Source organism: Corvus cornix, chromosome 2, assembly GCF_000738735.6.
Source record: "Corvus cornix cornix isolate S_Up_H32 chromosome 2, ASM73873v5, whole genome shotgun sequence".
Taxonomy (NCBI): Eukaryota; Metazoa; Chordata; class Aves; order Passeriformes; family Corvidae; genus Corvus; species Corvus cornix.
Window position 1 is genome coordinate 8,682,877 of NC_046333.1, and position 16,110 is coordinate 8,698,986.

General features: G+C 41.0%; 1 protein-coding gene across 3 annotated transcripts in view; it reads right to left on the bottom strand.

Annotated features, from left to right (window-relative positions):
- Positions 1–3,534: 3,534 nt before the first annotated feature.
- Positions 3,535–16,110, bottom strand: part of PTPRN2 (protein tyrosine phosphatase receptor type N2) — a 651,283-nt gene continuing 638,707 nt past the window's right edge. For all 3 annotated transcript variants that reach the window (XM_039548283.1, XM_039548281.1, XM_039548282.1), the window contains 2 exons: positions 12,861–12,934; positions 3,535–8,245 (listed from right to left, as the gene is read on the bottom strand). In XM_039548283.1, the coding sequence (XP_039404217.1) occupies positions 8,174–8,245; positions 12,861–12,934 (146 nt within the window). In that variant the 3' untranslated portion in view covers positions 3,535–8,173. The remainder of the gene's footprint in view (positions 8,246–12,860; positions 12,935–16,110) is intronic.

A 16,110-nucleotide genomic window follows, 5' to 3' on the forward strand; every position in this document is an offset into this window, starting at 1 on the left:
TGAATCCAGCTCTGATGGCAAAACGAGAGTTTCCAGAAGCTGCTGCCTCTTTTGGAGTGGTGGGTTATCTGGGAAGCTGCTGTCCGGTTAAATTCCCTCCCATACCTTCAATTTTGGTAGAAGCTACAGAACCCAACTAGTAGACACACGATGTGGGATTCAGATCACTGAATTTGGGCATTCAACATCATTTGAGGCACTTCAGGAGATTTAAGCCACCAACACAGGGCTGGCAAACAACCACAAGACCTCAGACTCAGCTGTTTGGCAGGAGTGCTGCAGGCTGGGCAGGGGACCCACAGCATCAGCAGTGACATCAACCCCTCACCAGCAAGCACTGAATCCTGCCCAGAGGGTGGAATTCAGCTCATGGATTAAGAACTTAAATACAAATTCTTCCATGTGTGCTACGTGCCTGAGTGTGCTCTACAGTAAATGACAACCTTGGTGATCGAACCTAGAGAGGGATTTGCATGCACAAGGCATCTCCTTTTGAGGAGATCGTTGGCAATCAGCATCAAGGGAAATTTTAACGAGGTCTTCAAAAGATATTTTTCACAGAGAGGACCCACAGGAGTCTGCATCTCTGGAGATACTCAGAACATGCCTGGGAATGACCCTGATCTATGTGCTCCAAGTGCTGTGTTGAGTGGGGGTTGCACTAGCTGAACTCCACAGCTCCATTTTTAGCCCATCCAGTAGCTCTCCACTGACTCCAAAAGGATATCAAAGCTATTTTACTCTGTCCTACTGTGTAAGCTGCATCCACACTCCTGTGTCTAGATCCTGCATAACTGATGGTATGAAGAGAAAGGAGAAGCAACATGGCTTTTGCAGGGGGAAAGTTGTGTCACAAAAGCCTGTTAAGAGACTTTGAAGGAATCAGGGAGTTCGATGACCGTGCCTGATTTTTTTGTATTTGGCTTTCCTAAAAGCATTTGGCAAAAGCTGTCTCATGAAAGATTCTTACAGAAACTGAGTTGCCATTGCATTAGGGGGAAGCTTTTTGTCGGTTAATGAGTGATTAAAAGTTAAGAAACACGTTGTGAAGAAAGGGACAATTTTTGTAGTGATGGTGATTCCCCAATTAAAAACAATAGGGAAAAGAAGGAGGTGATAGTGAGGTGGCAGAGTGTGAATGACACATTATTACCTACCATCATAAAAACAAAAGTAGCTGTGAAGTGCCATGGAGAGACCTTGTGATAATGTAGGACTGTGAAGGTGGCAGATGAAATCACTGGTAATAAAGTAATGCATATCACAAAATACATCTCCTTAACAACAAAGATATAAAGATGACCTGAAGAAAAGGGTTCAGTATTGCTGCGAATGAGTGTCTGTGAGCACCCCCTCCACCACCACCTCAGGAGAAGGACAACAAAAGATTAGACATTCCAAAAAAGAGGAAAAAATATAAAATATCTAAAAACATCACTGTGTGACACTGGACCACAGCCTGGGCCCTGTGTACCTCTGAGTAGAAACAGAATTGAACTAGTTAAGGTGAAGGGTAGCAAAGGTGATCAAAGGCACAGTAAGAGGGGAAATGAGTCATCTATGTAGAAGAGGAGAAACTAAGGAGGAATAGGATAAGGATGTCTGTAAATTCAAGGTCTGTAAAATGAGAAATCACTTCCCTTTTTCTCACAAGTGATCCAAGGCAGTTTTGAGGGAATTGGTTTTCAATATAAAAAGGAAATGCTTTTTTACTTAGCACATAGTTGAATTTTGATGCTCCCTGTTTCAGGGCATGGGGTGAATAGGATGAATCACCTCATGGTGAAGTGGAAGCCAAAACAGGTAATTCACACTCTAAAAATGCTCTATTTTCCTCATTGGCTACAAAGGAAGCTTATGACAAGTTGTTAATTTGTAGAAGTCCATTAAAAGCTGCTCAGAGGCTGGTTAGGATTAATCCCACCTGTACTATATTCTGGAAATGATAGGAGTAACATATTCCTGGATCTTTGAGAAGTGTGACCGAAGCTCCTGCAGGAAAAATCTGGTGGAGGGCAGTACATCAGCCATAGAGCCCAAACCTTACTCAAGGCTGACTCTCCTAGACTGGTCATCCACATTGAGTCCTTTGTCTGTATTGCTGATTTACCTGCATATAGGGGGTTAACTGGTGCACTCTCAAGGGGAGAAATTAATTTTTGACCTAAGAAGAATTTCCCCAAGGACTCAGTTGTTTCAAGCACACAGTGCTTGAAAGGTCCTATGTGAAAGCCAAGATAAACCCAGCCTACTTGTTCCCCCTCCCTGTGGGTGCACAGTTCTTTGCTCAGCATCTAAAACAGGAATACCAATCCCATCAGCACTTGCTTTTACAGCTGTGTGCACCTGTGCAGTGTGAGGCCAGAGCAGCACTGCCTGCATGAATGAATGGTGCACCTGGGTGCACCTAGAAGATTCACAATGCTCCAGTAGTTATACAGTTAAATGCATTTCTCTCTTTGTCCTCCATCTGATGTTTCCAGAGTTTTCAGAAGGCTGTCTTGGAGATGAAAGACCTCCTAAATTACACCAACAGGAAAATAGCTGTAATGGTGCATATATTTTGCTTCCAAGATGAAAGTCACCTTCTTACACTGAGAAAGGCACAGATATTAAAACATGCAACTACATAACCAAGGTTGTTAAAGAATGTAAAATGTGATTCTTCTGATGGAAAGGAAGGGTGCTGGACCAAGATGGTTTCATATTTCTGTTTACATTTTTCTAGTGATTTCTAGGTAAGTGGCAAACACATTTTAAGTCTTCTTCAAAAACACAAGTAAAATTTTAACACAGGACCATGAAAACTGCCATGCCAGGGCTGTCTAAACCCAAAGACTGCTCTGACAGCTAACAGTAGGTATTTCATGGGAAGATCCAAACCTTCACATAATGGACAGTGCTTATGGGAAAATGATTTTCTATCCCCCAGGAATCCCCCCCAATACTTTTTTGTATTCTGTGCTTGTGTGGTAACCTTATACTTTATTTCTCTTAACCTTATTTAATATAGTGAGAAGTTTCCGTTACCTGTTCAAATATTTCTATGAACTTCTACTATTTTAAAACTATAAATCCTTGGCCCTTTTGTGATGGTCTTATCCACCAGCCTTTCCTTCCGAAAAATATTTTCCTGTCTTTAATTTTCCTGAAAACAGGTACCATTTAATCTGCTTGTTAACTTGTACACTCTGTGACACAGGCTCCAGGTGATTTTTTCCACTTCCTGGCAGTACAAGGAGGGTCCCTGTAACTTAGTAATTCTTTTGCTTGCTTCACTTTTGGCCTGAACACAGGAATCTGTCTCAATCAAAACCCTGTAAGGTGCAATATTTACAGGCCACACTCCTGAGCCTGAGCTGGCTGAAATCTCTTCTCAGAGCAGATTAAATGTGCATATCCAAGCCATCAATAGGGCATTTCTGCCCCTACCTGTGAGCCTCCTGTTCCCACCTTGGGTAGGCAGACCCCACCCCTCCAGCAAGAGACATCGGCACAGCTCCCACCCCCCAAATAAAAGCAAAGCACCAGCTGTTAATGCTGTATTCACAATACCATACTCCACAGACAATGTGACTTTATTCACAAGTATGATTTTTACAGAGGTAGAACAAAATACTTTGTATATTTTTTTTTAACTATATACATATAAAGAATATAATAGAATGACAAGAAAGAAAAAGTTGTAAACAAAACAATATTATGCCATCAAATACGGTACAAACAGCATGCATGAACAGCTTCAAATGAAATCTTGCTGGTGTAACTTTATTTTTTTTCTCATGTGGTAAATGAAGAGTAGTAAAGAGTCATGCTCGAATTGGATTGAGTATGCCACAGCTCTGCAATTTTGTTTTAATTATTTTTTTTTCTTTTACAATAAACCAACAGGATCACTTTCTTTTCACTGTGGTGGGGAATGCTTTCGTAATGCCCAATGTAATATTAACAGAAAAATAGAATAATCAAATCTACAAAGTGTACTCTCATTTAAAAAGCAAAACCATAGAAACTGTACAGTTTTAAAAAGCGAATTATCTCAAATGCTTCTTAAGAGAATTTTCTAAAGAAAGAAAAAATATGCAGAATAAAAATGAGGAGAGCTATTGTTCTGTAACAAAGCTAATCAAATACTTGTTTTCTGTTCCAATAAACAGTTTTTTTAATTAATGACTATTCTGGAAATTATGAAGTGGGCCAGGTTTTATTAATGTTCCACTTGACTAATAAAGCATGAACTCCTTACAGGTACTATAGCTGTCATTCCCCTGGGGATGGATGGGGATTGGTTCTGCATGCATGCTGGAGACAGGGACAAGGTTTAGTCATGGGTGTAGATTCTAAAAATATTTTGAAATGTGTTAAACATTTAGTAGCTTCTATAAAAATAATCTGGCTTGTTTTGCTACTGGATTGAGATTTGGATTTGTGATTTTCTGCTGAAATTCATTCCTGGCCAAGGATTTCCACTGGGCTGGGAGTTACCTGGGCTGCAGCAGGTCCCATGGCAGTGGCTAACAGCAATGGTTATAGCTCACACCTGAAACACCTGAAGCCAACAGCAAACCCCACACTGTTGTTCAGCCCTATGCCTCAGGCTGAACCTCAGGGATCTAGGATTTGGGGAATGGTGCTGTCTTGCCCCTCCATCCCTCTAATTCCCAGCCCATGTTATGGGAAGGGCAAAGGCTGGAGAGAGCAACTGTGCTTTTACTCCTGTGAACTATCAACTCTGGTGACAACCACCTTTCTGTCGCTCCTATCTGGACACACTAACTGCGTCAGCAGGGCGTCTGCCCTGGTCCCTGCCCTGCCCAGGGACAGCAGCTGCGTGTGCTGCCTGTGGGAAAACAGGGCTTTCTCTCTCTGATCAGGGAGGAAGAAAACTTTGAGCAGTGGGGTTAAATTTCCCTCCTGCAGGTCACCCCCTAAAATGTCATTTGAAGATTCAACCACACAAACAGAACCTGTACACTTCATTTGTCTTTATCAAGAACGTGAGGATTGTTACTATTAAACACACGCTGTTTGTGGACACACGTCAGGCACCAGCCCCAGCTTCAATTGCAATGAGTTTACTAAAGATCAGCAGAGAATTGAACAGAGAAGGATGGTGGGTCTCATTTGACTTTGAGCTCTCAGGTGATCCTGGTCTTCAGGCAGAAGCTCAACTCAACCTGATAGTGAACATGGGGTGCATCCCGCGTCCCGTGCAAATGACATGGGGTTGGCCTAAATAACATCCTTTGCCAGACCACAAGGATTAAGTTAACTGCAGTGAAAAGAAATACCTGCCCTGCATGGCAAATCCATCTCTGTGGCTTCATCCATGGCTTTGGCCTCTTCCTGGGAAATGGACAGTCAGACCCCTCTAGATCGCCCTGGTGCAACAGAAACCTGTGTTTCACTAATTGACCCTGCAGTAAATTATCACCCCCAGAAACAGGGCTTTATTGAGGGGTGTGAACAGTGTGCTATGCACAGATGAAATATTCTGTGTGGTTGTTTACAGTCAACAGAATAAGCCTTGCACCTCTTTGTGGAAGAACTGTACAAAACATGGCTGAAATAACAGGATTGTCGATGACGGTCAGTGGGGGATACTCTAACCCTCTGAGTAAGACTGCATCTTTCTGTTGTGTAAACTGGTCTACAAGGATGAATAAAACAACACATTCCTGCCCCATTAGCCTTGGGGAAGATTAATGCCCTCTAATCTACGCTAAATAAACTCTGAAGCATGAAGTCCCACACTTAGCTGCTTGTGAATTAATAGGGATCACCCTGAAATTGCTATTATGAAATGCAAATATTTGCAAAAGAACAATTAAAAAATATTCCTGAAGTGCAACGAAAGGCTCGTCAGTCATATTTGTGGTATGCACAGGGACAGTCAGAAGGCAAACACTAATGAATCCCAGGGCAGAAATCTGTGGTAAAACCCCATTAGCCCATTGGCAGTGGGTGATGGCACAGCATCTCACACTGGGAAATAATTTCACCCATTAATCAGAGGGCTTGGCTTAGGATGCCCCAATTTTGATTCTTTGGACAGTTTGTTTGCATACAACTACCTGTATTTTCAGAAAGCTGCAGTACGTGGCTCACAGTAAATCTACTTCAAACACTTGCTGATACGGCTCAAACTGATCTCATCTGCCCTGATCTCCAATTTTGTGTTAGCTAAAGTAATAAAAGAATCCTGTTAAACCTAAATTATCAAATGAAAAAGGCAATTTTCTCATTTATACTCCATTAGTTTTTTTAGTTATTGCTAGGAAAGCTCTAAAATGCTTAGGCCATAAAATAAACATGTGGCTTAATGTACAGTATGTGTACTTAAGAGGATGATGGCATCTGCAGTAACTGCTCTGCACTGCTATAGTAATGGGATGCACAAATTAAGCAACAGCATATATCAAGTAAAGCATACAAAAATGTATGGCAAAAAGTAACAAGCCTTCTGCTTTTTTTTGTTTTGTTTTTTTTTAGTAACTCTTTAATTGCTAAAAAGAAGAAATCACCAATATCCACACCTACAACACAAAATTGCAACATGGTTGATTTTGATTGATGCTCATCACATCTGTGCCAGCAAAACTCTGTGATACTGTTATTTTTAACATTTCACTGATTAGAAGTTTATAAAAGCTCCCCTTCCCAAATTAAATTCAATTATATATTTTCAAGTGCTGAAGTTAAACAACTAGCCTAACATGGTTTCAAGCACACAACACTCATAAGATTTTGGGAAAGAAGCACCCCAGATTCTTTAGTCACAGAGATGTAAGATAGCATATGAAAAAGCATCCAAGTATTCACTTTTGAAAATGAAATTAAGAGCCTAGATCACTTAGGTACCTTCAGTAATTTTACTCTCAGGCCCTTCATTCAAACATATCAGAGTACTTTCTATCAATAATGTCAATTCCTTTAGAAGAGTACCACAACAAAACCTGTGAATTCACAGAAGCAAGATTGCATATCCAAACCATTTACAGACATATTTTAGCATTACTTTGCAACAGTAGGCATTAGGATTTTGAGAATACATGAATCTCTGAAATTCAACATTTGTGCTGCTATACCCCTTCATGCTCAGTTCAAATAGGTGTCTTTCAGAAAAATGAGTGAGCAGAGCCTCTGCAGAAAGCTGCAACAAATGCCTGGATCAGACAAACTCGATGAGAGTCATAAAATGCAGATTGGAGAGTTCTTCTTCAGCCAGGCTTTTACAGAAGTACACTTTCCTGGCTAAAAAGGATGGCACAGCAGAGCTTTACAGAGGGAAATGCAAAAATATAAAGAGGAGAATCCCATTTTCTTCCTCAGTAATCCCATAAAACCAACAATCTCTTTCTATAACAGCTCTGGACAGTTACCTGACTGCTGACAGGACCTTTCCCATCACCTGAGGGGAGTCTGTGCTCTCCTTTTCTGTGCTGTCAGCGCCAGGTACATGGTCAGAGTGGTGCTCATTATGCCCTGGCTTCCCATTAATGTGACCAACTTGTTTTCTCCCCAGTTGCAACAACCGTGCAAGCCTGTTTTACTTATAGTTCAGATTTTCTTCCTCTCATGGCACAAAGCTGAAAAGTAAACAACAGTTAAGAAAACATTTGCTTGCCAAAGCCTGGCATGAGAAGGTGCAAGCTCTCCTTGTCAGAGCCTGGACCTGTGTTTGCTCACACCCACAGCACTGTTTCATGCTCTAGCTTGGCACTGTATGAGAACAATCACCATCCTCTTCAGGCCCTCACGCTTATTCAGCCTTTGAGAAGTTACAAAATATAACAGAACACTGTTTTCTGAGACTATATTGACTGCACTAATTACCCACAATATTGTATATTTGCTATTAAGAACATGAATGTGTGCTTTCAAAGTGTGACATTCAGGGCTTCGAGGATGTGGGAGGAATTACATGGATTGTTCTGTCACTTAATCCGAGGCTTTGATGTACTTTTAAAAAATTGTTTAAAACCCCAAAAAACAGAATACACATTTTAACTGTTGAACTTTCACCAGCTAAAGGAGTTGGTTAGAACCCTATCACTATGTGGTTACAACAGAAGATACACAGTTAAGGTCAGGTCACGGTTTCCAAGAACATTCACAGGGACTGAGGATGAGGAAAACAAGGGATGCAGGAACCTTCGGGAGACTGAGCTGCTCACTGGGGAAGGGCCTTGAGTATTGCATTCACTTCCTCTGCAACTGCTGTCAGAGCAAACTCAAACTGCTCCTGTGGAGAGAACAAACACACACCCTGAATAATAAAACAAAACACTTTCCAGAAGCAGCTGAATGTCCTCAAGACATTGTTAAAAATATGAATATGCAGGATGAACTGTACAGTACCATGGAAAGGAACAAAATGTTCTGGGATTATTGATGTCATATAACATGTTTGACAGCATCTCGAAGCCGGAGTAATTTTAATGGAGAAAAATGTTAGTAGCAGAACCCAAGCTATTGGGACACAATGATGTATTGCTGCTGCATGGTCAGAAGGGTTTGGGAGTAGCTGATCACCAGCCATTTCCTTCTGACACAGAGATGGGAACTCAGTAACATAACTGAAATATGAAGTAAGTGAGATGCTGTAAAGCAGAGACTGGTTTTTCTCAGGACTGTTTCTAGTTGAAAGAATCTAGAATAAATATCTCCTCCCCTGATATCTATTTTATAGAACAATATCTGCTTTTTTGGCTTACCTGTCATTGATCTTTTTAAGCCTCTCCTTTTAATGTCCTTTCCACACCCACGAATTACTCAATTTTGTTAAGACCACTCCTAAATAAGAAATGCTTGGGAAGGCTTTTCTCTGCTATTAATGTACAGTAACCTCAACATCAAAATGCTTAAGATGCTTCTGTGCTGGGTTGGCAGAGGTGTGAAGGACACAGCCATGAACGGCGACTTCTTCTAAGTGCAAACCTAACACACTCCTGAACTGTGTAGTCCTACAGAAGGGCAAAGGAGTTTTAAATCCTCAAGGTTAACAGGTGTTATATTTTCCAAGCAAGTAATTTTTTCTTAGTAATTTAGCTTACTGAAATGTCTGACAGGGTGATTTGGAGTTGGAGACTTTTCAGTGGAAAGTTTTCTCAAAATACAGGTAATTCAAAGACACCAGAACTGTGGAGAAATTTCTGGATTTTCTGGAAGTACTCCAAGAGTGTAAGCCAGCTGGGGTCAAGAGCTGCTGAGGAATCGACTCCTAGGATGCAGGTTTGAGATGTACCCTGCAAAGCATCCCAAGATTACTGCTGGGATACTATCTGTGTCTCCCATTAGAAAATAGGTGGTCTGCACCTCCAGCCCCTCAGTTAGGGCTACCAGGGGCTGTGTGGGATGGCTACAGAATACAGCCACCCCCAAAAGTAATCACTGGGCCAATAGCATTAATGTTCCGCAGTGTTTCACTTTACTGAAGAAATCTACAGGAAGGATGAAAGAACAAACTACAGATGTACAGCTCATAGTTCAGAAAGGCAGCTGACTCTTAATTCCTGCAATCCAGTGCCAGTCTTCTCTGCCTTGTCTTATGCAGTCATCTCCCATGTGGAGATGCTTCAGAGAAGCAGTGATGGGCGCAGTGCCAGAGCAGAAAAAGCAGAACAAAACTCAGAATAATTTCTCAGCGACACTGCCATTCAAGAATTTTGCTGTCTGCTTGGTGCTGTCAAAGTGGCATCCATATACACTTGCTGGACTGCAGCCAACAGCTTTTAATCAATTCACCCTAAAGAGCAGGACTCATCATCAGTAGGCACTGAAAATGGTGTACATGACTGCCTATGGCTCCCTGCATTGTCTAAGGTCTCTGCAATTAAAGGAAATCCTGGGAATGCTGGGGGCCATCCAGGAGCATCAGTTGTATTTTAACTGGGGCACAATGAGTGTGTGAGAGAAGCTGGAGAGCAGCAGGGTCAGAGAGGGCATATACTGGACATGCTGGGGAGAACCAAACTGGGTGCTTGTACCAGCTCAGAAAGCCTAAGGAAGAGTGTCTGCCTCGCCCAAGGACTCAGCAACAGGAGGTGTGACCTTAATGACTGAGGCAAAACAATTTACAAAGTGTAATCTGCACAGCCAGAGCTCAAAACTGACTGCAGTAAAGGGGACAGTAGAGCAGACATGAGATGTGTGGGCACATGGCCTGTCAAGGATGGTGCAGCTGAGCTCTTCCCCCTCCATCCTTCTGCATAGCACACCCAGGTGAAAGGCAGGGAGTGCAGCTTCCATTGATGTGCATCACTACCCTCCCAGAAAAAGCCTTTCCACACCTTCCATACTTCTCCATGAGGACAGCTGCAGTTAGAGACAATTAATGTCAGTAATTTTAAAAGGAGCTCGGTTTGTTTGTTTTGTACAGCTACACTGCCATTCACATATTCTATTTGCAGATACAAGGACTCTCTGGAGATGAATTTTAACATCCCAGCTTTGCCTAGAAAACAGAGCTGGACAGACATTCTGTGGTGTCAGTTCACCTATAATGCAGAGGTGACAAGAATATACTTAATAAAACATAGCTATGGCTATGTTTCATTAAGTCTACGGATAAAAATTCCCAGGAAAACAAAGTGAGTCCATGTAGCATATACAACACAGTAAGGAATCTATCTAATATCACAGATTGTGAGAGGATATAGGAGACAGGAAAAAAAGGAAATATATATTTTTCCCATCACAGAGAATACACTTCCTCCTTCATTACTTTTTCCTCTCACATGTGGCATATCAATTCTATTTTATGATTCCCCTGCAAAAAAAACAACAAACCCACAAACCCTCAATTATGCTTCTCAGAACTGCAGAATGTCGTTATGATAATTTCATTACAATTTATTATATACCGTGCTTTTGAATTAAAGATCCCTTCCAGAAGACAAAATGCTGCAAACAAATCCTTCCTATGCCTATTGGAAAGGTGGAGCGCTGCCTGCTGGAAACACAATAACATTGCTGAAGGAAGTTAGTGTTTATTTTGCCTAGGGATATCCTGTAATTGGCATTTCTAACCTGACTTTTAATCCATCGTTTTAAATTACTCCAAGAGTCTAATACTCCTCATTTGTATTCAGTTGGGAAAGCACAGGGGTTTGTTTAAATCCATCAGAAAAATTCTCAGGGGATCGTGCATTGCTAGCATGTAACCAGATATTTATAATTTGCAAGACATTAGCTTGAATAAGTGATTTGGGTGGTTTTGAGAAAATGACAATGATGGAAGAAGGAGCAAGAGGAGAGATAAGCAATATCCTAAGAAAATTTTTCATCCTGGATGAAAACACAGGATACATTTGTTTTCTGGAGCTCTTCCAGACAAATGTTTGGAGGGAATAAACATGTCTTGAGGGAGATTTTCATGGAACTCAGGTAACTATTGCTGAGCTAAGTAGGAGAAATTGTTCACATAACCTCATTCTTTGGTTCTGGAGTGATGTTTTTTCTTCTGTTGAAGGCAACAAGCCGTAATTCCTCTGCCTTGAGAAGGAAACTGGAACCAGAGCTCTATGTTGCCACAGAGCTGCTACATACTTTGAATGCATTTGCAGAGTAGTCCAGGACTTGCATCTTACCTCAAAGTAAATATATATAACACTGGATACTGTGTGCTATTTGCCTTTTTTCCCAGTCTGAATAATCAAAGCAGAAGAAAGACTTGTGCAATTTTATGTCTTACTTGCAGATAAAGATTAGTTAGTTTTGACTGGCTCATCTTTATTTTTCATGCACTTACTTAATTGGCAAATAATAATTAACGTTCCCCAAGCTGTTCTTCAGCAGTATTTTCCATAGTATTAGTGGGAAATAACATGATTGGGAAGAGATTCAGGAAAAGTTATGAACCAATGACTCCTGCAGCACACATTTATTTCACCTTTGCCCCTCAGCAATTTCAACTCCCTAAACACTGCAGAATTTCCTATCAGTTTCAGCCCAGCCAAGATACAGTGCTGTCACATTGCTCTTGTTACTCAGTTTGGGACTATGACTATCATTTGATATCTTATAAGGCCATAAACAGATTTATTTCATCTCCATGGCATGAAAGAGTTTCTTAATTGTCATATTTGCAGCTCTTAATTTGCAGCAAATATCCCAGAATATCATTCCATACATCACTGGAATTGTTAATCATAGAAACTTTCATTTCTAATTTAAGGGACTACAACTGCACCATCAGCTACTATGTTTAAAAGTTTTGCATTGTGGAAAAATGTCAAAACTATTACAACTTACACAAATTATAGAGTAAGGAATTCATCTCACCAAAGGGTAAAAATATAGTTATCGTGTTACATCCATAAAGGACAAGGCATGATGCAAGCTCTTCTGTTCAAAGATACTAAAATTTACTTGATTCCCTGCAAAACTTTATTTCTTTTAACCCCAAACTTTTGGGTTCTTTTTTCCAGAAAAAAAAAAATCAAATGCAGCAGTTATATTCTCTTTAATGAGTGGAAGCTTTAAAAAAAAAAAAAAATTACATGCACTGTTAAGCACAGATACTCTAAGAAAATAATCCATAGTTCAGGATGAAAGCAAGAACATTCTTTCAAATGCACATTTTCCTTAGCAGGCTATAGATTGTTGTCTCGACTGTCCTTCATATATGGTAATCAAGATAGATGCTGGAGATGTTACAAGAAAGAACAGTAAACACCAAAGAAAGTAACCTAGATAAATCTTCAGCATAAATAAACCTCAGTTGGTAGGGAGCCAAACAGAGTAATCAGCAAGCGACCTGCGTTAAATTAGGTCATACCCTCTCTCTTCTGTCATGAAATAACTACTGTGAAAGACCTTTAATGTATTTAAAATCCCAGTGGATTTATTGACAGTACCTTTGTCTGGACCATGCCCGGTCTCTGGTCCCTCAAGTGCTCCAGGGTAGCAGCAATATCAATCTCTTTAGCACCTGCAACAAACCACAAATTGGGCTGAGTTCAGAGCACAAGATAATCCATGCTGCATCTGTCAATCTCTTGCTATCAGGTTCCCTTTGGGCTAACAGTCCAATTGAAAATTATTACATCCATCTCTCAGCAGACTTGGCAGGCAGCTGCAATTTTTGTCTTCATATAGAAAAATAAGAGGTTGGGGTGCCTTTTACTAACATTAATTCAAGAGAAGCCAGAGAAAAACAAATTCTTAAAAATGTCTCTGCACCTAAAGCAGAATATATTTTGTGGAACTTAAGGGTCTGTCATGGCAATGCCACTGAGTGTCCCCTGGTCACTTCTAAGAGTATGCACTGAATTAAGGGCCTGAACCACATAAAGATTAATGCTGTAAAAACAAGATTTAGGTGACCTTTTGTCATCTGCAGCTGACATCCAGAAAACCTGTCTGTGGCTTCCTAGTTCAGGACCTGTCAGGCCAGCTTTGTGTGTGGTCTCTGTTTCACCTGGCCAGTCTATGGCATTTTCTTTTGGTTCTACTCCAGGTGTCAGGACATGGCTGCCCTGTAGCCATCGGCAACACCAGGACATGAGAAATAGGCACAGCCAGCCTGACTGCTGTGGGACTGGCTCCCTGCCCCATGCACATGGAGGAGCTTTCGTTTAGTACATGAACTATGGACATCAAAGCAAGTCCTTGTCCCTCACGCCTTTCTCATAATCCACAAAGACTAGAGAACTGAAGGGGACAGGGAGATGCTGATTTCCTCCTCAGTTTCCTCCAGTGAAAGATATTTCAAGACCACCCTCCTCTTTTTCCTTAAGTGCCGAATCTGATGTTTTATGAAGGGATCAAGGGAACATCAGGATTTTGGTCCTTTCTGCATGAGCTTCAAGAGTAGAAGCCTGGCTGGAAATCCTTTGAGGTGAAAAGTTCACCCTCAGAATTTGGCTCTCTTGTATCTGCTCCCTTCTGCATCTTGCAAGAACATCTCATGGTACCAAAGCACCAGGCAGATGGGCAGAGGGTCATCCTAACCCAAGTTTAACTACCCCATCTCTGCTCCACTATGCCCTACTGCCCTGGCTGGCTGTTCATTCTCCTAGGGCTGATGTGGGCCCATAGCTTCAGGAGCTTGGAAAGGTGTTGACCTCAGGTCTCTCCTCTTTTGTGCATTCACTTTCATCATTGGATGGTTCATCAAGGGCATGGATTGGCTACAATTCTGGACTCTGCTCTATTTTAAAGGATACTCTGTGGTGTGCTCTGGAAAAGATTTGACAACCACTTCCCATTGCCTGGTCCTACGAATTTCCTGTGCCAGCCTGTGCCAATTTGGGACTTCCTTCTGGAGGCATTTAAATATCCCCAAATATTCACAGGGCTCTCAGTGGCCAGCTTGTGGGCCATGCACCTAAAGCATTGCTGCTGCAATGTAGCTTGTACACACCTAGAATATATACTAGTTCAGTTCCCAGGACTGAATTTGGAGACTTGTACTCAACACTTACCACTCTTCCTACAACTCTTGTAATTTGAGGGCTTGTCTACCTGTAGTTAGATTCCTATCAATGTAAACATCATGCACCTCATATACCCAACTCAACTTTATAGCTCAGCACCATCTTTTAAAAAATTCAGGAAAGGAACAAACAGTGAATGATTTCATCTGGTTTTCTTGATAAAAGATACGAAATTTTATTTAAAAATAACATCAGCCCTACAAGAATAATTGATTTGGAATGTATTCTTCAAATCAATGAAAATATGTTCTTCAGCTGTATCAGAAATGGAATGAATTCATTCAGTAAATATAACAGTGACGACTTAGAAATGGTGTCTGACAGATAGTTTTGCTAATTACCATGGGTTGGGGCATTGTATGGCTTTTGCTCCCCACCCCTCCCTGGGATTTACAGGGATGAGCTTTGAAAAAAAATAGAAGGTTTTATTTTAAAATGAAAACCCCCCAAATCTCCTTACAACAGAGCAGAGCAATAAATACTTACGTATGCTGTAAAGTCTGATAACAGTGACAGTAATTATACCTTAGATCTGTTGCAGGTTTTCCAGTGGCAATTCATCTGGAAAGCATCAGTAAAGGTACCCTCTGCACAAACCCTAACACTGGTGTAACACAGTAGCTCTCTTCCGTGTTTAATCTCACACATACATGTGCAATTAGGTGGGATTTTCCTGTTCCACCACAGCTGTGGATGGAAGCAGAGCTACGTGAGTACTGCACATGCTTTACAGGCTCACTCGTAGCCTCATTTGATAACCAGGAAATAAACGTAGCATATTCCAGTAGCATCTTGGTTCAAAGTAAGAGGAATTTTCCTTTCAGAAATTAAGATATGAGAAATATTTAAGACACTGCCATCCATGGACAAGGTTAACCACAGTCCTGAGCTTCCAAGGTGTATGCTGCAAGGATGAACCCAGAGATCCTCCCACTGCATCGCAGGCTCAAGTACCCATGACTGTGAACATGTATGTCCCCCCACCAGTGAGGGACGATCTTTATTTGAAAATTCTATTGAAAATTTATTTCTATTGAAATTTATTTGAAAATACTCTAGCCTCAGGACAAAAACAGAAAAGGTTCACAAAAAGACCTAGTTACACTCTTTAATGGCTAGACAGGCTTCTGAATTTACCTTTGAAAGAGTTAATTCCTCCATTTTTGTGATACAGATTGCAGGCATTTACTAGTGAACTGATGTTTGCTTTTTTGACATGACTAATAGTATGAACAACACTTGATTAAAAATCCTACTTTAGCAAAACACCAAAGCATATGCATGCACTGGAACATAAGAACAGTACTAGTGGGCTAGTATGCTTAATGGGAAGCTTGTTCTGAAGTGTTTTGTCAGTAAAGTCCCTAAAACATCTGTTTTTACTGACTAGTGTCCCCAGCCCATGGGTTGTGATCAGCAGGTCACCCAAAAGCATTTCTGATGTCCTCAGCAATAGGTAATTTTAAGGAAAAGTAGAGCAGATCAAGTCTTGTTGAGGTACCATTGGGCTAGAGACAATCCAAAGCAGAGACGTGGATTGGTTTGCTACACCCTTTTTTCCACCTCTGAATGCTGTGGATACTACAGTGATGGGAAGGACATAAGTGCCTAGAGAGACAGATCAGTGAAACTTAGTGCTGCAAAGACAGGACACTGTTTCAGAAGAAAA